The 23279-nt window shown below is 42.8% G+C and overlaps 1 protein-coding gene across 1 annotated transcript in view; it reads left to right on the top strand.

Annotated features, from left to right (window-relative positions):
• Positions 1 to 21070, top strand: part of LOC145356091 (calcium-binding protein 7) — a 63932-nt gene extending 42862 nt beyond the window's left edge. Inside the window, exons 3-5 of the mRNA XM_080208695.1 lie at positions 924 to 1036; positions 13545 to 13698; positions 17842 to 21070. Coding sequence (XP_080064821.1) covers positions 924 to 1036; positions 13545 to 13698; positions 17842 to 17969 — 395 coding nt within the window. The 3' untranslated portion in view covers positions 17970 to 21070. The remainder of the gene's footprint in view (positions 1 to 923; positions 1037 to 13544; positions 13699 to 17841) is intronic.
• Positions 21071 to 23279: the final 2209 nt, after the last annotated feature.

Below are 23279 nucleotides of genomic sequence, written 5' to 3'. Positions count from 1 at the left end.
AGTTTGGCTCTCCTTATTTAAGAAAGAATATACACTGCGTTGGAAGTAGTTCAGAGAAAGTTCACTCAAGTTTCACTCAGGCTGCACGGTGGCACAGTATAGGTCACAGCACTGAGGACCTGGGTTCAATTCCAGCCTCAGGTGACTGTGTGGAGTTTGCACATTCTCCCCATGGATGTCCTCCGGGTGCTCTGTTTTCCTCACACACTCCAAAGATGTGTAGGTTAGGTTACTTGGCCATGTTCAGTTGCTGCTTAGTGTCAGGTTGATAAATACATGAGGTTACGGGGATAGAGCTTAGGTGGGATTGTTGTCAAAGGAGGCTTGATGGGACAAATGGCCTCTTTCTGCACTGTAGGGATTGTATGATCCAATTAGCTGATGTGGGGTTATCTAACAAGGAAAAGTTGGACTGGTAGGGCGTATATCCATTGGAACTTCGAAGATTAAGAGCGATCTTACTGAAACATATGTGATCTCGAGGGGATTTGACAGGGTGGAGGATGAAAGGAGGTTAGAGCTAAGGGATACAGTTTAAAAATAAGGTGTCTCCCATTTAAGACAGAGATGATTTTTTATTCTCTTGGGGTTGAAAGTCCTTGAAACTCTTCCCCAGAGAGAGAGGTGGGGGGGGGGGCGGGTGGTGGTGCAGGATCAGTGAATATTATTCAGGCATAGATAAATTTTTATGTAACAAGGGAGTCAAAGGTTATCAGAGGACAGGCAGAATGTGGAGTTGTGGCTGGAATCAGATCAGCCATTATTTTGTCGAATGGCAGAGCAGGCTCTAGAGATCAAATGACCAAATATTGCTCCTAATTCATATTTACAGATGAATGTAATGAGATTCAAGTTATGCTATCATTAGCTGCTGTTATGACAAATTTGAAATATTCAAAACTAACTTTGTATTATGACTTCAGGTGATGGACAGGTGGACTTTGAAGAGTTTGTGACTTTGCTAGGACCCAAACTGTCATCAGCTGCTATTCCAGAAAAGTTCCACGGGACCGAATTTGATAATGTTTTTTGGAAGGTAAGGCATTAGGGGAACCACATCAACATAATTACCTTGTGCAACTGAGAGAAATGCCCAAACATTCAATTTGTTATTATAGCTATGAGTTGGAGCACACTTTTTCCCCACACTTGGCCTGAACAAACCCTGTTGTACAAAATTCATTCCTTTGATATTTTAACACAGGCATTTGGGGCAATAGAACAACTTCTAATCCAAAAAAATTACTCATTTCTGCATTCTCAAAAAATCTCAGATGAATGTGTCATTGAGTTGTTTAAAAATGGATGTCACTTCTGACACTGGCTGCTCTACCACAGAGGATTCCCATTTCCCACCACCTTTCTCTAGGGTTGCTTTGTAGCAACTTCATTTGCAAGATTCTGCAGTCATTCTGCCAACTTGCTCCAAATCACTGCAACATTACCTCCCATCCCCACTGACTGTGCAATGTTGCTATTGCAATCATTGTTTCAGGAATCAAAGTATATGCTATGCTGCTTCAATATTGTGCATCATTTACATGATTTATTTTCTTGGCACATTTGAACATTTCCACAGAAGTGTCATTAGTATGCTTAGATCAAACCCCAGGCTTGTGAACCAGCCTGCCTGAGCCAGGGTGGGAATCAGTAACCAGATTTCAGGGTCATCAGGATGTTAACTCCCTGAGTTCATGGCTTCAGCTGACATGTGGGAGGATGTAACACCTAAAAGAGAGGCTGACCACTCAGATGGCAGACAGCACTCTAGTCTCAGCAGCGCCACTGGGAGTGGTGGTCATTGTTGAGACTGCAGCCACTCCGTCCATTCACAAAGAACAGTGACAGAGGTTGGATCCCAAGTTAGGAAAGCTTCACCTGGTGAAGGGATTGGTCGGGGAGATTGCTGATCAAGATTATGGTGGGTGGCAAGGTTGATGACGATTAACACTGAACATGTTGGGCCCAGGAAACCTGAGGAAGATGCTCACGTGAGCCTGTAGACTAGCCGACGCATGTGAAGTGGCGGCGAGAGAAGGTCCTTAAGCAGCCTCAATTGGCCCAACGAGAGGCAGGCTACCCAACACCTACCCCACCATTGATAAAATTCCAATGGAAGCAGATAGACAACAGATATAATGGCCCACGCCATGCCAGCAAATATAAGGTCCCTGCCAACCCACCCAACACAGGGTGAAATGTAAAATTGTGGCCTTTTTCCATTCAGTTGAACTTTTGTTTTACCTTTCCCACCTCCCCTTGACACCCCACAACTCAAAGCCCTTGATTCCTTCACAATGCGTAAGTCAAGAGAACATTCAGAAAATGAGTCTATTAACTGAATATTGATAGAAGAGATGGCTGTGCCTGTAGACTTATGATAGCAATATTTGTGCAATAGATGTCACATTATACTGAGGGAGTGTTTGGTGTCTGGTAAAATCAAAGATGTATGTCACCGTTGCCCTTGATCTATTATGACACACAGTGAAAAGGATACCTGTTGTCTCAGTAAAGCTGTGGTGAAATATATATGCTGCTCCAAGTGATGTCTCCTGTTGTTGTTCAGAAGCCTCAGTGGAATGGACATTACAGGAGCACCATGCTGATATAGCTCTCAGGTCACATATCTGTCACATTACTTTGGCTACTTGCTGTTCTTCACGGGTTGGTGCTGTGCATTGAGTAGTAGCAAATCCTGCCCATCATCTCAAAGATCCTTGAGCTATTTCTGTTTCCCCTCTCCTCCATTGTATTCAGCACGGAGAGATTTGTCCCTTTACTCCACTGTATAGTTATCTGGAAAGTAAAATCTCCTCCCCTGGGTAACCCAATTATCTCTGCTGCCACACCTTCAAGCTTTAAATGGAAGAAAGGAAGTCACAATAAAATAAATCATGAGTGAAATCTTACCAAAAAAAAACAGCAGAGCATTGGTTCTGATAAGAGAAACAGCCCCCAGATCTTACCCCACTCTGCCACAAAAAAACAGGTGGGCATATTTCACGCCATTAGGTAGAAAGGTGGGGCCTCGACATGCCAATAAATCCCACCTGAACTGGGATTGGGACACCATGTTTAAAGAGCACTCTCATCAGACCAAACAATGACCTCCACCACCATCCTCCACCCTCTCATCCCTTGCCCACCACAGAGGTCTCAGAGGTTGCCCTTCCCATCCCTCCTTTCTTGATCAGATCCACCCCACCCCCAACCTCTTATCGGAGGCACACAGCCCCTCCTGATCAGAGGTGGCATTTATTCTCGCTTCTCCCCCATTACCTCAGTACTCGCAATGGGCATCAACCCCATTCCCCCCCATCCCTTCCACCTACTCCCCCCCATACAGTCAATACTGGTACCCCTCCCCATACAGCCATTATCAGCATCTCTGGCTCCCACATTGACACATTCACTCCCCCTACCCCTCCCCCCACCACCACCACAATGAATGAATGCTCCCCCATGAAACTCCCACTAGGGTCCACCCCAGCACTGCCCTGGCACAGGTTGACATTGCCAGTTTAGCATGGGTGCTAACTTGGTAGTGCCAACTTGTGCAATGTCCCTTTCCCCTGGTGTTATTCTCAACTTTGTGCCCCCAGGGGATCCCCATGACAGGTTCACATCTGGGTACCTTGGCACAGTGACAACAAATCCTAAACCTAAAATTGGTCCAGTTCAGGCTGCCAAATGCTCAGACTGACCTACTTTAGGCATATCTCATCCTCTGCTTTTCATTCATGGGACATGGGTGTCACTGGCTGGCCAGCATTTATTGCCCATCCCTAGTTGCCTGAGGGCAGTTGAGAGTCAACCACATTGCTGTGGCTCTGGAGTCACATGTAGGTCAGACTGGATAAGGACAACAGATTTCCTTCCCTAAAGCAGATGGGTTTTTCCAACAATCGACAATGGTTTAATGGTCAGCAGTAGATTATTAATTCCAGATATTTTTTACTGAATTCAAATTCCACCATCTCCCATGCCGGGATTTGCACCTGGGTCTCCAGAACATTGGCTGTGTTTCTGGATTAATAGTCTAGTGATAATACCACTGGGCCATCGCCTCTCCTCAATAATGTTGTGCTGCAACATTGCTTACATCTATTTGCTCACAGGTGAGCAACTGCATCACAACAAAATGTTGAATGACTTTTTAATTTCTGAAATGTGATGAAAAATGAAAATGGTAAAGTATTTGCCGGGTGTCTGTCTAGCTCGTATCTTTGGAACTGCAAGAGGGGGCAGTGTGAGAGAAAGCGGCATCCAACTTCCAACATAGTATGCAGTCTCGCAGCCGAATAGACATTATTATCCAGTAATTCCTTTCAGTGTTGTGAAATAATGGTGAGAGGCATCCTGAAAATACTAATGACTGGTCGCTGAATGGAAGGGGGGATGATAATTTCTGTTGTTATACAGCAGGCAATGTAAGCATAACAAGGTCTCTCCATCATTAATGGGATAGCCATCAGATAATCTGTTCTAATGATGTTGGTGGAACAATTATTATTGGCCAGGACACTGGGGAGAACCTCCCTGTTCTTGTTTGCAAATAGTGTGTGGGATCTGGGCCAAATCACACTTGATCGTCAACCTAAATTTTTGTGCTTTGGCGTCTGAAGCCACGAGTGTCCGATACCCACTCTGATACTTTAAAGAACACTTGGGGCATCATGGTGGCACAGTGGTTAGCGCTGCTGCCTTCCAGCGCCAGGTTCGATTCCTGGCTTGGATCACTGGCTATGCGGAGTCTGCACGTTCTCCCCGCACGTGCGTGGGTTTCCTCCAGGTGCTCCATTTTCCACCCACAGTCTAAAGACATGCAGGTTAGATGCATTGGCCATGCTAAATTCTCCGTCGGTATACCTGAACAGGCGCTGGTGTGGTGACTAGGGGATTTTCATAGTAACTTCATTGCAATGTTAATGTAAGCCTAATTGTGTCTAATAAATAAAATAAATAAACTTTGGCTGGTAAACTCATAACATGCGTTACTTAAAATAAATCCTTAATCTATTTATTTTAACTCCTCATCAAAGAATCATTTTGAAGGTTTGCCAGGCCAGATCTAGGCGATTATTTATTAGTATCCCAAGTAGGCTTACATTAACACTGCATTGAAGTTACTGTGAAAATCCCCCAGTCACCACACTCCAACACCTGTTCGGGTACAGTAAGGGAAAACTTAGCACGGCCAATGCGCCTAACTAGCACATCTTTCAGATTGTGGGAAGAAACCGGAGCACCCAGAGGAAACCCACACAGACACAGGGAGAACGTACAGACTCCATCCAAACAGTGACCCAAGTCAGGAATCGAACCTGGATCCCTGGTCCTATGAGGCAACAATGCTAACCACTGTGCACCATGATTACTGGTTGCCAGCCAGCCCTCAGTTGAGTGACTGATTTAACCTCTTCTTGTCAAGTCATTGACAAGTCATTTAGGCAACTAAATCATAAACTAATATTCCTTTATTAACACTCGATGATAACATATTTAGAAGCATCTTAATGCTGAAAATATGGCAGGTATCTACAAGAACTTGCATTCATGACACACGTACCAACCAGGAGGTGTAAAGCTTGCCTGAGCTTAGTCTTTAGCTTTCACATGAATGCAGTAGAATGGCAATGTTGTCCAATCATAGACAAACAATAGCTGACAAATGAAACTAATATGTAAGGTTACAAATGGGGCGGGTGTGTTAGATACAACTCCCAATGATGCTGCTGCCACTGTAGGATGCAGTGACAGGAGGATCTTGGGTGCAGTAACGTATGGAGAGCATTTTCTAGTTAGCCACGAGACACCGGCTACATCCAATGGATAACCATACTGCTCCTAACCAGTAGTTTGACAACGTGAAGTATGGGTACAAGAAATGAATTGCGGGTTACAGAAATATCTCTTTTTATTGCTCTTCAGATAAATAGAATTCTCCTGTGAGTTTGTCTGCCTTCAGTTTCAATGGGATATGCCAATTTCAGTCCACCAGGCACCAACTGAAATCCAGCCCCTGGTCGCACTGCTCAGAAAAGAATTTATTCATTTTCTTTTCAATAACAAAGCTCATACCGGAGGGAGAACAGACATTCTTTGAGAGCAAATAGTTTTTATAAGGGTTGCCGAAAACAGAAAGATTTTCAATGAAACAGAATTTCGCTTGAGTTTCAGCGTTTATAGGAGTCCAAGCAATTTGCATCCTTGCATTGTATCAAAGACATACATACTAACTGTTATCTCCCAAGAATCATAGAATCCCTATGGCACTGAAGGAGACTATATGGCCCATAAAGCCTGCACTTACCACAATTCCACCCAGGCCCTATCCCCTTAAACACCATGTATTTACCCTGCTAGTCCCCCTGACGCTCAGGGGCAATTTGGCATGGCTAATCAATCTATCCCTCACATCTTTGAACTGTGGGAGGAAATTGGAGCACCCAAAGGAAACCCACACAGACATGAAGAGAAGGTGCAAACTCCTCACAGATGGTCACCCAGGAATGAACCCAGGTCCCTGTCACTGTGAGGCAGCAGAGCTAACCATTGCGCCACCATGCTGCCCAGCAATCATGTTCAGGAAGCAATCTGAGGGCTGCACTTCTACTGTTGTCTCACTAGGCCACATATGGGGGATTATGGACGAGGCAACCAAATGGAGGTGATTTTAACCTAATAGGCTTGGCAAGAAGGCATAGGGTTGGGTGGAATGCCAGTTTTACTCCCCACCCAACATTAGCTTCAAAGGAGAGTAGAATTGGGCATACAACCAATTTTGTCAGTTACCAATGGCAGATTAAGATAAAATTGTCCCCACAATGTTCAAATTCTCACTCAGATTAAAATTCTACATGGTTCTCTCTGGTTCCGTTACTCTGTTCATTTATTCAGTAGTTCATTCGCCAGGCTAATGTGTGCTTCGATGGTAAACCTCAGGTGTAGGAGGTGCTACAGGCAATCAACCAAGAAATGACTTCCTTCTTAATCTTCACCAGTCCGTGTGTGTTTCAATCATGCTCCTGAAGTCAATTTCCCTTTGCATAGTAAATGTCACACGTCATGGCCACTGAATCGATATGGATTGTATTCTTGCATCCAGAACAGCAAGTGCCTTGTCAATTCCTCTGATCTGAGTGTACTTGTATGATCATTCACTGCATGTGATTGAATGAAAATTGCCAAAGCCGCACATCTTTAAGCCTTCCCATCCTCCCAACATTGCCACCAGCCCCACTGCTGCTCTCTCACAGGCCTGGTAAATGAGTCAATGGTACAAGAGTGAGGCAAGTACTTAAACTGAAATTGGAAGCTTGAGTAATCACCAGCAAAGAGACTGAAATATATCGGCATCAAGGGATAATTGCAATACTTAGCTAGGACAAAGGGTAAACAGCAAGCAGGTTTTAGTTACATTGCAGTGATATAGTCAGTGTGCCACTTGAAAATGAATACTCTTGATGATCCAAGTAGCAGAAAGCTTCAGGGTTCTTTACAAATTGCACAAGTTAAACAAACATCAATGAAACTGCCAGGGAAAAGAAAAGTCTATGTTAGAAAACCCAAGAACAAAATGTGTTTTCAATGAAAGTAGGTCTGTAGATATTCAACATGTGACAAATCATGTTAATATCATGATTTCAGATGGTTCATCAGAACTCATAAAAAAGATCTTGTGACCGATGTAAGTGGAAGAATGCTGTAGTTGTGGTTGGTGCAGACTCGATGGGCTAAATGGCCTCTTTCTGCACAGTAGGGATTCTATGATCTCTTATCAAAGATCCTTCTGGGGATTTGCCACCCATATGTAGCAGGTTATTGAATACTTGAATTTGACACACTTGAACTATCTGACATGATCCAGTCAACATTATGTTATCCTTTACACAACCAACCACCCTTCAGATGGCCAGTGTGCCTATGAATGAATGAATGCACTTCTTTTGACAGTCAGAAATTCAGCAACAAAATCATGAACCAACATTTCTTGACTAACACATTTAATATACTACAACTAGTAGCACTCCCAACTGTCTACATGAGCATGAGGCCGATTTCGCCGGCAAAACAGGGCCAGCAAAATTGCAAGAGGCGAGAAACTGGGCATGAACAAGATTTTTCACGTCTTGCCTGATCTTACCGACTCACCATGCCAATTGATGGTGGGACGAGCCAGTAGGATCACCCCCATTGTGTTCGTTCCTCTTTTCAATATTGATCTTTCCATGTGTTCCATGTTAATACTGCTCAGAACCTATCCGTCACAAACAAGTGGCATTGAACATCCCACCTTGGAAATCCCATTTATCAAATTATCCCTTTCTCCATTTTTGTAATTTGCCCCAGAGTTTGCACATTCTTCCCGTGTCTGCGTGTGTTTCCTCCGGGTGCTCCAGTTTCTTCCCACAGTCCCAAGACATGCAGGTTAGGTGGATTGGCCATGATAAATTGTCCCTTCAGTGTCAGGGGTACTAGCTGGGGTAAATGCATGGGGTTATGGGGATAGGGCCTGGGTGGGATTGTGGTCAGTGCAGACTCGATGGGCCAAATGGCCTCCTTCTGCAGTGTAGGATTCTATGACTCTATGATTTACCCAAATGACTCCAAATTAATGTATCTTTTTCTCTCTCCCAGGATAAAGAAATCACGAGATTTGTGCCTGGCACTTTTCACGGAAAGTTCTTCAGCTTGTCTTAATTATTTTACATAAGAACATAAGAAATAGGAGCAGGAGTAGGCCATCTAGCCCTTCGAGCCTGCCCCGCCATTCAATAAGATCATGGCTGATCTGTCGCTGCTCAGTTCCACTTTCCCGCTTTCTCCCCATAACCCTTAATCCCCTCTCTTATCAAAAACCCATCAACCCGCGTCTTAAAAATATTTAGCGAGGCAGCCTCCACCACTTCAACGGGCAGAGAATTCCAGAAATTCACCACCCTTTGAGTGAAGAAGTTCCTCCTCAACTCCGTTCTAAACCGCCCCCCTTTTATCTTGAGGCTGTGCCCCCTAGTCCTACTGTCTTTTTTGAGCGGGAAGAGTCTCTCCACCTCTATCCTATCCATCCCATTCATCATCTTATACGTCTCAATGAGATCTCCCCTCATTCTTCTAAACTCTAACGAGTACAAGCCCAGATTATTCAGCCTCTCCTCATAGCTCAACCCCCTCAACTCCGGTATCAGCCTAGTAAACCTCCTCTGCACTCCCTCCAAGGCCAAAATATCTTTGCGCAGGTGCGGCGCCCAAAACTGCACACAGTACTCCAGCTGCGGCCTCACCAATGCCCTATACAGCTGCAGCAAGATCTCCCTACTTTTATATTCAATCCCCCTTGCTATGAAGGCCAGCATCCCATTCGCCTTCCTGACCACCTGCTGCACCTGCAAGCTGGGTTTTTGCGACTCATGCACAAGGACCCCGAGGTCCCTCTGCACCATCGCCTGCTGCAGTTTTTCGCCCCGTAAGTAATAGTCCTTCCTACCATTCTTCCTACCAAAGTGGACCACCTCACACTTGCCAACATTAAATTCCATTTGCCATTTCCTGGCCCATTCGCCCAGCCTATCTAGATCCTTCTGCAGACTCTCCACACCCTCCGCACAATTTGCCGTTCCACCAATCTTGGTGTCATCAGCAAATTTCGACACCCTACACTCGGTTCCCTCCTCCAGATCATCTATATAAATGGTAAAAAGCTGAGGCCCCAGCACCGACCCCTGGGGCACTCCACTAGTCACCAACCGCCAATCCGAATAGCACCCATTGACCCCCTACCCCCAACTCCATGTCCCTCGACCTTCTGCAATAACCTCTTGTGAGGTACTTTGTCAAACGCCTTCTGAAAATCTAGAAAGACCACATCCACCGACTCTCCTCTATCCACCGCCCTAGACACATCCTCATAGAATTCCAGTAAATTTGTCAGACACGACTTCCCTTTAACGAAACCGTGCTGCGTCTGCTCTATCAAGCAATTCCCTTCAAGATGCCTCGCAATTTCCTCCTTAATGACAGATTCTAACATTTTACCCACCACAGACGTTAAACTAACCGGCCTATAATTCCCCGCCTTTTGCCTGGCACCCTTCTTAAACAACGGCATAGCATTAGCCGTTTTCCAATCATCCGGCACTTCCCCGGAATCCAGCGACGTCTGGAAAATAACCACCAAGGCATCCACTATCACCTCCGCCATTTCTTTCAGAACCCTCGGATGCATTCCATCCGGTCCTGGGGACTTGTCCACAATCAGCCCCTCCAGTCTGTCGAGCACCGCCTCTCTAGTAACAGTAATGTCATTAAGACCTTCCAGTCCTACCACCTTTCCATCGCTAACACCCGGCAAATTATTCACGTCCTCCTCCGTGAAGACAGAAACAAAAAAGTTATTCAATACCTTAGCCATATCCTCATCCCCTACCACTAGGTCCCCTTTCTCATCCTCTAAAGGACCAACATTCACCCTAGCCAGCCTCTTCCTTTTTATATATTTATAAAAACTCTTGCTATCCTTTTTTATATTAAGCGCTAGCCCAGCTTCATAGTTTCTCCTACCCTTCTTTATCAACTTCTTTGTCAATCTTTGTTGACATTTAAACCTCTCCCAATCCTCTTCTCGCCCACTACTCCTAGCTACTCTAAATTCCTCCGCTTTTAATTTAACACTTTCCTTCACCTCCTTCGTTATCCACGGCTTATTACCTCTCTTCCTACTATCCTTTTTGACCATCGGAATAAATTTCCGCTGAGCACCAAGAAAGATCTCCTTAAAGATTCTCCACTGCTCCTCAGCAGACCCTCCCTCCAACGCGCTCCCCCAGTCCACATTCGCCAATTCTCCTCTCATCCTACCGTACTCCCCTCTATTCAAACAGGCACAAGGCATTAGTAGCATGTTTTTAAAGGTTTTCAATCAAAAATATTTGGCTTATTAAGGAGTTGACCAGTAAATACCAATTAAACTATTAAATGATTCAATGTAGCTTTTCATAGTCATTTCCAGTGATTTTAAAATCAGGCTATTCAATGGTAGATGGCTTGAGCGCTTGTTAAATAAAACATATTTTTCGTGATAAACCCATTTTCAGCTGGATTGAGAAAACCACATTAGGTCATCATTCTTCAATCCATCAGTGGATACTCTTTAATGAAAAAAAGAAAACACTACTTTCTGTTTCACTGCTCAATTGCACAGATTCATTCAAAAGTTTACACTCAGAATTACGTCAGTGAATTCATCAGGAATTGGAACTCAAGGATAATCAGAAAGAGTTTGACGTTATTTTGGGTATTACTATGTCCCAAGCAAAAGGTCTGACACAAAATAAGGTGGATTGACCATGGTAAGTTGCCCCTTAGTGTCCCAAGATGTGCACATTAAGTGGATTAGCCATGGTAAATACGTGGGATTTTGGGGATGGAGCAGGAGGGAAGGCCTGGATAGGCTACTTTGTCAGAGAATTGGTGCAGATCTGATGCACTAAATGACCTCCTTCTGCCCTGCAGAGATTCTATGATAACATTTTTTATTTGTTTGAATCTCAACGTTAACTATCTTTTCCCATCTTGTTCAGTCTATATGTATATTAATGAGTTGGAAGAGGGAGCTGAACGTATTATCTCCAGATGTGCAGATGATACAAAGTTGTGTGGGGGGGTGAGCTGTGAGGAGGATGCGGAGATGCTTCAGCGTGATTTGGACAGGCTGAGTGTGTAGGCATGGCAGATGCAGTATAATGTTGATAAATGTGAGGTTACCCACTTTGTTAGCAATAATAGGAAGATAGATTATTACTTGAATGGGTATAAATTGAGAGAGGCGGATACTCAATGAGACCTTGGAGTCCTCGTGCATCAGCCGCTGAATGTAAACGCGTAGATACAGCATGCAGTAAAGAAGGCAAATGGTATGTTGGCCTTCACAGTGAAAGGATTTGAGTACAAGGATAGGGATGTTTTGTTGCAATCGTATAAGGTATTGGTGAGGTCACATCTGGAGTATTGTGTGCAGTTTTGGTGCCCCTTTCTGATGAAGGATGTCCTTGCTAGAGTGGGGGTACAATGAAAGTTTACCAGGCTGATTCCTGGGATAGCAGATCTGTCATATGAGGAGAAATTAAGTCAGTTAGGATTATACTTATTAGAATTTAGAAGGGTGAGAGAGGATCTTATAGAAACTTAAAATTTCTAACAGGATTAGACTGGGTAGATTGAGAAAGAACATTCCCAATGGTGGGGGAGTCCAGAATTAGGGGTAAACCTTTTAGAACTGAGGTGAGGAGAAATTTCTTCACCAAGAGGGTGTGAATATGTGGAATTCACCATCACAGCATGTAGTTCAAGCCAAAACGTTACCTGATTTCAAGAAGAAATTAGATACAGCTCTTGGGGTTAAAGGGATCAAGGGATATGGGAGGAAGGGTGGAAATCAGGATATTGAATTTGATGATCAGCCACGATCAAAATGAATGGTGGAGCATCATGTGACTGGGTCTTAAAGCAATCATGCAACCACTTAAATACATAACAACTGAAGACACTCCCCTTACTCTGCACTCACCCCAGTGACTCTGGCAAGTTACTGACAGGTTGAGAAATGGGTTCCATAGCTGGGAAATCTAGGATTGAGGACTGAAGAACTTATAATTGGCTTCATAATAAGCTCATAATTACTTACCTGACAGATGATGGCATTCCCCACTTGCCAACAATGCCACCTGGTGAAAAGCTGGAAGAAGGCAATGCCACATCAGGATCCCGACTCAGCATCACCTTCCGGGACTCTCGGCCCGCTTGTCCCCAAAACCACCTTCGATGGCCTGAGTAGATTCTGCCCTTGGCATAATCTCTTTTCAAGACTACAGTCATCTCTCTGCCACTGATATTCTATAATGAGCTTCCAGACGGCACGCAGCAACAACACAATATCTAGTCATTATTTGTGTGGGGGAAGGAGGGCTGAGGTTGGTGAACTTACCTGATCATTATCTTCATTCTCTGTCTGCCAATCACCCCTCAGCTCAGATCGGGCCACCATCATATAAGAATTCATGGAACATATTCACATCCTTTTATTCTACAGTACTATATTTAGACACATTATTTGTTTATGGTGCTATAAATACACTTCTAGATAAGCAGCTCAATGATAAAGAATAACATTAATCCGATCATTGTTGCTGTCTATGTCCAGATGAACAGTATAAACCTAGCCTTCCCTTAGTGTTATAATGATCCCAATCACAATGGTCTTTGGTACAATAGAACTTGTCTGTAATAAAAATATGAATTCAGTTTAACCATTGGGAACTGTTCATTATTATAGAAACATTGCAGTGGCCAACATGTCCAGATGAACAAAAAAAAGACAAGAGACTCAACAAAGATTCCAATTCAAGTTAGTATGAAGTAATTATCAGAGTGCCATTGGAAGAGGCAGATTATTATTGTTGTTGCTATCAGGTAATGGGTGTAATTATGTTATGATGACACTACTCCTGGGATTATTAATTTTCTGTATGTGCTTTGTCCCATAGTGCGATATGCAGAGAATGACAGTAGAAGAACTGAAGAGACTTCTTTACGAGGCATTCTGTGAACATTTGTCAATGAAGGACATAGAAAATATAATCATGACAGAAGAAGCGGGCCATGTTGTAAACCCAGATGAATGTCCTGTTGACATTGACAGTGAGTCCAGTCTAACACGACACAGTGTGTCTGCCTTCCAGTAAATCGCTACTACAGTCATAAATCCACCAAGTGCAACTGAATGGATGACACTTTTTCTGATAAAATGTGATAAATAGAAGAATTTTTTTTCCAGTATTTTCTCTTTTTAAAATACTTAGCAGGGCTGGAAGCAGAGAATGAAACAAAGTTAATGGTCTGGATTTTAACAACTGACCCACCAGGAGTGGGGTGGGGTGTGTGGGGGGTCAGTAAGGCTTGGGAAACTCAGCATTTGGGGTTGCCCGCTTGCATCCCAGTTTTAACTTCACCGTGTGCATGCAATGTTGTTAAATTGGTTCTCTACCCAGCACCCCACCTGATTGACAGGCTTCCAGTTCTGACAAAATGGCAGCAACCTGAAACGTTGGCTGGAATTTTCCCATATTCTTTCAGTGTCAGGACCTGACTGAAAGTCAATTCTCCAGCTGCAGCGTCCAGTTTCCACCCCAGATTCCTGAGCAAAAAAAAGGGCTGGGGGGAGAGTTTTCTCCAGCACACTAGTGGGGTGGGGCCATCTTTAAAAGGTGCCCTAATCAGATGCACATGTCGCTCAAAATCATCCTCACTAATTTTATTTCTCTCTCCAAGGATTCAGTCAGATCTGATGGGTACCATAAACTGAAGGGCCCCCATTCCCCCCATCACCCCCTTCCCCCCCATGTAAACATTAGGATGCCCCTCATAAGCATCAGGGACTAACCCCCTACACCAACACCCTACCATAGCAGAAGTGATGGAGCTCCCCCCTCAATGCCAACACTAGGGCACTCCCAACACATTCCCCCCCACTTCGCAGGCATTGGGCGACCCCCCCCGCCAACTCCCACCTCCCTTGCAGGCATTGGAGTGACTTATCCCCCCCACATCCACTACAGTCTGGTGGCACAATCCTCTCCAACCCCACACACAGGCACCAGCCCCAACACATAAAAAGGGCAAGCCATCCCATGGGGCTGTCCTGGGGTGGTCCACTCCTGGCACTGCCCCCAGTACAGGTTGGCACAGTCAGCAACCTGGCAGTGCCAACCTGTGCTAGAGGCTCCAGCATATCCTCTCCCCCAGAGGCAATACTTACATTTGCTACCCCGGGGAGGGGAGGGGAAGGGAATCTACTTAGCTGAATCTCACTTTTCAAAACCTGTTGTAAACCACACCAATGGGACCCATATCACTCAAAATCATCATATTGTACTATTGTACTCTCTCCAAGGGTTCAGCCAGATCTATTAAGTACCCCAGCATTTTCTACTTCTATTTCAAATTTCCAGCATTTGCAATCTTTTGCTTCTGGATACTTTCCAAATGATTTCAAGTACCACTTCAAACAATTAGAATGAGTACTTGCCTCATAAAGAACAGACAATAAGAGACAAAATGTTTTACCTTGTCCCATTTTACAATTGCATTCCCTTGCTTCATATAGGTGTCTTCCACACCATGTGGCATATGAGGGGAATAATTGGCTAATAGCCTTCTCCTCTACCTTGCCTGAGCTAGGAACTGTACAGGAGTAAGCTGCAGTAATCCCCATCCTGATTTGTCATACCTCAATGTTGACAGCCTCACCTTGCTGAGGGTCACACCACCCTCAGGCACAATTTAAGGTCAGCATGCAAAGTAATACAAGGCCAGGCCCACTCCTTACTAGCCTGTAGAATAGTAGCAATATATAATCTCTACAGTGCAGAAGGAGGCCATTCAGCCCATTGAGTCTGCACCAATCACAGTCCCACCCACGACCTATCCCAGTAACCCCATGTACTTATCCTTGCTAATCTCTCTGACACTCAGGGCAATTTAGCATGGCCAATCCACCTAACCTGGACATCTATGGGAGGAAATGGAGCACCCGGAGGAAATCCACGCAGACACAGGGAGGACGTGCAAACTCCACACAGACAGTGATCTGAGGCCAGAATTGAACCCAGGTCCCTGGCACTGTGAAGCAGCAGTGCTATCCACTGTGCCAGCACAGTGTTAATGGCATTGAAATGTTGTACAACCATGCTGTTCTGAATAAGTAAGCTTTCAGATAAAATCACATGTCCCAACAGGTTGTAGTATGTAGTAACAATAGAAAACATCATTGTAGGAATTCTTAGTTGTGGGTTGGAATTGGTAAAGATCCTTTCTTCATTTTCCACTGATACTAAGTAGACAGTAGAAATATCTTTTGAATCTTCCCGTCCCTCAGAACAAAGTGAGTGAAATTAACAGAATACCTAACATCTCCTTTCAAATATCAAGATAAATGAGGATTTGATGGAAGGATTGAGTTACATTATATTGTCACTGAAACATTAAATCCAATTTTACTTGAAAGCTTGTTAACTTTAGAACGTTGGTTCAAAAATAACTTAGTGAAACAATTTCAAACTTATTAAGTGTCATAATTCAATGTCATTTTCTACTTTTGTCAAAATAATTTAAATGATGGGAGGGGCGGGAACAGAGTCATTATAACACTAAAAGCAAAATTGAAAATGATCCTTAGGCAGTCTTTAATGGTACAATTCCTCAACATCTGAGTGATAAACTCTTCACTGCCCTAGATTTTATTTGTAATCCATTTTTACATGGGTATAATGATTTTTTTAAAAAAAGTAAACACAATTTGTTCTTCCTGCAGAGTTTGTGGTATGGAATGTACATTTATTGATTCCTGGCCAAGTGATCGTCCCTCAGGTGACAGGGTAGTATTGACTCTAGAATTATCCCTTCACTTGAAATACAAAACACTCAGAGTACATTTGAACTTATATACGTGCACCATTATATATTAGACAATAGCTATGCATCTTTGTCCTGGTACGTAATATACATTTAAAACATGGGCTGGAGTTTTCCAGCCATTCACTCCCGTCACTGCCACAATCAAGGAGACAGAATTTGGGATTCAGCCAGATTTGTGTCCACTGCAGCAGGACTAGAGACACCAGGAACGGCCAGAAAATTCCAGCCATAATGTCAGACAGGTGAATCTCCAATTACGGAATCAGGCAACAGAAGACAGCCTGATGATTCACGACTGTTTTATTTCATAGAATAGAATAGAATCCCTGCAGTACAGATAGAGGCCAAAAAACCCTTCGAGATTGCACTGACCACAATCCCACCCAGGTCCTATTCCTGTAGCCCCATATATTTACCCTTCTAATGCCCCTGACACTAAAGGGCAATTTAGCACGGCTAATCTACCTAACCTGCACATCTTCGGACTGTGAGAGGAAACCGGAGCACCCAGAGGAAATCCTTGCACACACGGGGAGAACGTGCAAATTCCACACTGAGATGGGAATTGAAATTGCGTCCCTGGTGCTGTGAGGCAGCAGTGCTAACCACTGTGCCACTGTTGTTGTGAAACTATAGATCAATACTCACACAGGTTTCCACCCATCCCTTCCAGATCCTCTCCCCATCCAGAAGCAAGCTTCAATTAGTATTGTCTGCTCTCAATTCACTCTGCAGCCAGTCCTGCTTCAATCGTAAAGGGAGCAGCATTTCTAACATTGTCACATACTTGAGTTCCAAGCAGTAAGCCATGGGTGGCATGGTGACACAATGGTTAGCACTGCTGCCTCACAGCACCAGGGACCCGGATTCATTTCTCTGCTTAGAACATAGAACAGTACAGCACAGTACAGGCCCTTTGGCTCTCAATCTTGTGCCAAACTATGTCCAAATCCAAGATCAAGCTATCCCACTCCCTATCATTCAGCTTAGATGACTATCTGCGCACAGTCTGCACGTCTGCCCCATGTCTGCATGGGTTTACTCTGGGTGCTCTGGTTTCCTCCCACAGTCTGAAAGACGCGCTGGTCAGCTGCATTGACTATGTTAAATTCTTGCTCAGTGTACACGAACAGGCGCCGGAGTGTGGCAACTAGGGGATTTTCACCACAACATCATTGCAGTGTTAATGTAAGCTACTTGTGACACTAATAATAAATAATTTTCAGTTGGCATTTGAATTCACTTCCTCTTACTGGACAGGTTTCATTCACTTCCCAGCCAGGCCTCTGGATAGAGCCCTGAGCAAAATGAAGGGTGTTGTTTTCAAGTGAATTCAGAGAACAAAACGATTTTTGTTTTTATCCGCAGCGTGCTCAACACAGCAGATCAAGCAGACGTGTGTAAGGAAGAGTCTCATCTGTGCGTTCGCTATAGCTTTCATCATCAGTGTAATGCTCATAGCAGCAAATCAGGTGCTGAGGAGTGGGATGAAATAAGGGCGCGGCAGCCTCACAAACAGCCCTCACCCCGGACAATTCCGAGAAACTGATAAGACAGCAGCCCAAATGCATGGTAGTCCTCTTGATTTTGGAGTCCCTGAAGGAACATCCAGCCTACACAGGAATACAGGAAATTAGATGCATGATGATGCATGGATTCTCAAAATGCACGGTGATGTGACCCACTTCCATTCTGTGAAACTCTTTTACAATGTTGATGAACAGCACCCATAAGGATGTCACTAAGTGCGCTACTGACAGATGAAATCTACAGTATGCAGGACACTATTGCATAGGCAAAGCCCTATAACGAAGACTGGAGGAGTTCCTATTTTGGCAGAGTGAATCCAAACAATGATTGTCTAACAAGAGGGGGGATAATCCCCAGACTGGTGAGTGAAAGGGTTCTGGATATTGTATTCTCATTTCCTCCGTAAGAAAAACAGTTAAGGTGCCGGCTGTTTTTTTGGGGGTGGTCAGAATCTGAACTTTCCATGGACATCAAATGTACACCTTGCCCATTCCCTATCTTTTTTTTAACAAAAGTCAACAATCACCATTGTGTTAGTGTGAAAAGTGCAGCTGCACACTTTAATTTGCGGCACACGACTCAACATATTACAATTTGATATTATGTACAAACCATTAAAGTACACGGTTAATATCTCAACATTGCACAAATATCATTTTTAAAATGTCAATTGCTAATGCAGGGTAACGTGGACAGTTTCAGGTGGATACTACACCAGTACAGATTTGAGTTTTAAACAGAATCAGTTTGACCCTTCGCAATTATCCCGCTCTTACTCTCAGAATTAAGTGTAAAAAGAACTCTTGCACCAACTGCTGGATGGCAGCATCAAATAGTGGTTTTTACAGCAATATTACAGATGTAACTTCCTAGAATGATAAGGAGCACAAATACAGGTTGGATGGAAATAAACTAAGACCATCCTGTTCAAGCCTTGTGCTTAGTTTCACAATGACCAGCATGAAAACTCGCTTGAACTGAAGCCAAGTTTTCACTCTGTCATCAGAGCTAAGGAGGAAATTATTGGCAATGTTAGAGGTTTGGATTCATTCGCAATTTGTCAGAAGGTTGTTTCCATGCCCCCAGTCAACAGTTTTAAAACAGTTTTACTTTTTTCTTAAAGCGAAATACTTTAACGAGGAAACCTAGCTTATTGTTTTACTAAAATTGCACAGATATATTTTTACATACTTTACTATAGTGGCTTACATTCATTTAGGGAGGATAGAAAAAAAAACATGTTTATGAGGTACAGGGCAGTGATATTTCCAGCACTGGATTTTATTGCCACTGTTGATGGTGTTTGCTATGTGAACATGAGGAAACCAAACCAAATTATTGGAGGTTTCAGGGTCCTAACGACTTCTAAGAAGAGAAAGGATTCTTTTTCCTTATTAAATTTAATACACTTGATAGGAAAATATAGTCTGCGTCAGTAGATGGTTGACAGCCAGCCAGTGTCAGTCCTGTGGGATGTATTCAATCATGTTCTGTGGTATTATTATAAGCTTTCTTACGATGATACGAAATGGATTGTGTGTGAGAGAATAATCTTTCCTTCCACCAAACCAGTGAGCAACAATGGATTGTCACTCAAGTGGGTGGAAGTTAGAGATGGCAGGGCAGGAAGCGGTTTGAGGACACAACAGACAAAATTTATATTTGCAAAATGCTTTTTTTTTATTTTGTATCTCAACAAGACATCAAATGTTTATTAAATTTTAAAACTAAACATACACACTTTAATTCTATTATTAATATATTTTGACTATTATTAATATTTAACCTATTTACTGTAGTCCTGACAATCTTTGTATTTCAAAGGATATCCGGAGGTAATAAAGGCTAATGAAATAGCACATTGAGCTGTAGCAAACAACTCAGGTTACCATCACAGTTAATGCTGTGACTTAGGTTTAAGTATGAGACTCTAGCATTGTCACTGATTTAGTGTAGTTGAACTGTCAATAATCACTCGATAAACTATAGTTTTAAATATATATAAAGAGCATGAACACATTTTTGCTTAGGGATGTAACATTGATTGCATCTTCTAGAACCAATTATGGGGGCAAAAAGTGCACTTAAAAATGAAACCCAGTATCCCAGCACGTCAAAAGACTTTCAGTAGATTCAAACCTTTCTTTAAAGCCCCAATTTAATTTAATACTTTAAATAACACAATCATATCAATGACTCTTCTGTTCAAATTAAAAAAGCTTGCTGTTCTTCTAAAAGCAAGGTTCAAGAAAATGTTGAAAATGTCTCAAATTCTAAGAATTCCCCTTTAGTTTACAGCAATATTTCTGATACATCCGATTCTCGATCAGCTGTTCATGATGTGTGTTGAACTGAAATCATGACCATTCAATTAACTGCTCAATGTTTGATAATGGTCCAATTGAATAGCTTGTATTAAATGAAGTATTATACAACCTGACAGAAAATCAGGATTTTATGCTTCTGAGCCCTGCGGTTTAATCCTTAGGTCCTGAAAACATGCCACGTGATACGCATTCTTATGTGATTCCTTCCTCTGCTATTTTAGTGGAAGCAATAACCAATTAATTTTGATGAGATTAATGCCCCGGCTAAAATAGCAGAAAGAGACAGCTCATATGCACATAATAAGCATTAATATCCCAAGGTGTAAAGGCAGGTGCTGTGAAACCAGAGACTCCCTGTGATGCTTCAAACATCAGTTCACAGACAGCTAGAAGAAACTGTTTCAAAGACTTCTTTCTGAGTGTGTTCCTCAAACAAGCCAATCTTTCATACAGTCAGATAAAGAAAACCCCTTGCTCGGAAAATCATCTCATCAGCAGCCCAGCTAAATCGGATTACATGCTGCTGAGAGAATGGGGCTGTTTTTCCCTCCGAGAATGGGCTGACTACAGGTGACTGACAGGCAATGTGCACAGGCCAGCTGCCTAACCATTCCGGTAGCATGTTCCATTTTCAATGCAGGGACTAATCAGCATTGGGCCATCAGGATGAAAATGGAGAAACGAGGTGCTACCCAAAGCAACCTGCAATATCAGGCAGCGCATGATAGCCTCCAGGCTGATAGAACGTGGGCTCCCATCATTGCGGGGCGGGGGGGGTGGGGGGTGGATAAAGGGAAGGAATTCTGAAGTGGCAGCACAGCAGCCTTGAGGAGCACTTCTGAACCTCCTGGCCTTGTAAATATAAAGTGAGGGTAACTCATTGGTTCCTCTTCAGCTCTGCCACTAGCACATGTTAGGCAGAGCATGCACGCTGCATGTTTAGTCCAAAAATAGTGTCAAGTGTTATTGGCATTGTGGGGGCCTAATTTACAAACAATACCTAGATGACCTCTGTCAATAACTGGTCACCTAGGTTGGTTATTCAGAGGACCCTGGCAAAGGGAGATGATGGTGGTAATGAGGTACTAAGTTCTTCCATGCCATAGGGCAATACCACCCATTTGTGCTGGGCAGTGGACCTCAAAATTCAGCTCAATTTACTGATGTGACATATAGTGTTGTTAAGGGACACAATAGTGACATCAGCTGTTGGATTGGTAATTCACTTTATTGCAGCAATAGCAACTACACTGTGCAATATCATCACAGCAAACTTACAATGTGAACTCATCTATTAAAGGCACTTATAGCTACAATACATTCACATATTTATCAGTTCTTTTTGTTAGATGGCTTTAGATATTTAAAAAAGATCAGGTGTACATATATTTTGAAAGAAAAATATAGAGAAAATTCAGATTTAGGGTAACACCCTAAAGTTTGTTCATTCTTCCCGTGCATTAACTGGAAGAATCAGTGACATCCTTCACCTGAGGATGTGTTCCATAACTCCAAAGGCATCTACAGTGGGGCTTACTTACTCTGTTAAGCCACTCTAAGTATTGAGTAGGGATATCACAACGCAAGTAACATCACAGAGAAAGCCCAATGTTTGAACTGTAACCCACCAAAGTGTTTTCTGTGCAATATTTATTTATCTGCATGAATAGCTATAGAATACATGCTAGGGAAGTGTGTGTTTCATTTGATGAAATTATTTTGAGTTTACATTTGTGTAGAAAATGTTACTTTAAATTTATCACAAATGTTTCTTCATCCCAGCGCGGGCTATGACATCAGTTATGAATGCCTTTAATTTTGTATCCTGTCTGTTCTTGTCAATGCATAATGAATAGGAGAACTGTAACACAGCAAATTACATTGAAGTTGTGCATAAGTGTGATGTGTGAGTTACAATGTCAGTAGATAGTTGAAACCAACACAAGTTCAGGAAACAATCACCGCCATACCCAAGATATGTTGTCTGTGAGTGAGCCATTTCATTGCTCTATAATTCATGAAGTGTGAATTCAAATTTATATTTATAGAGTCGGTGAAAATGTAAAACAAATGCTATTATCCCCCTTTTGTAATTCCTATCTAAATAATAATCTACTTATAATCTATGTTGTTTATGCACATCCAAAGTTCAACTTAATAGAAGTGTTGTTATGTTGTAACAGTATATATAATCTACATTGTGTCCTGTTTGTGTGTGAGTGTGTATAGTGAACAGTGTCTGATTGAATTAGTGCTGAGTTTAGAATTCAGGCCGTTCTTCAATCCAGCAAAATTCCATTGAGCAGTGAGAATATAAGTAATTTAAAGAGTGGTAAAAGCAGCAGACAAGGTCACATGCTTGGCATATGAACTGGAAGTAAATATTCATGTTACAGGAAACTATATCCGATATACCCTGTCAACTAGCTTAAACCTGTTCCCAAGCTGCGTCATGTTTACAAGACTTGGCAAAAAAAAACTGAATATCAAACCAAATCTCAAAAGACTTTGCATTTGATACGTGAGAAACACAGCCACTGTCATTTATTTCCTATCGCTGTATGGTCGATCCTAGGACTTTCTAAAAACAATTCTTTTCTTTCAATTTAGCCGTCTGTTTTTGCTCCTTAGCTCATCTAAACCAAAATAACCGATAAAGGCGCTGAATAGCAAAAAGGAACTGTCTTCACTGAGAGCTCATACATTTTATGCCCACTGAGATTTCTTCAATTATCATTATGATTTTGAAGTCTGTAAGAAGAGGCAACTTCTGAGCTTTCCAATTCCTACTGCACTGCCTGAATTCCACCAGAGACACCAATAAAGACTTTGATGGTCTCGTCAGTGTTGGCTGCATATTAAACAGATAAAGGCTTCAGGCAGAGGTTAACTAGGACTTCAATAACTGTGATTCATCGTAGTGCAAGAGGCCATATGTCAACAAGTAAT

This window comes from Carcharhinus amblyrhynchos, chromosome 20, assembly GCF_965287045.1.
Source record: "Carcharhinus amblyrhynchos chromosome 20, sCarAmb.v2.hapA, whole genome shotgun sequence".
Lineage (NCBI taxonomy): Eukaryota > Metazoa > Chordata > Chondrichthyes > Carcharhiniformes > Carcharhinidae > Carcharhinus > Carcharhinus amblyrhynchos.
This window is presented reverse-complemented; position numbering and strand designations above follow the sequence as displayed.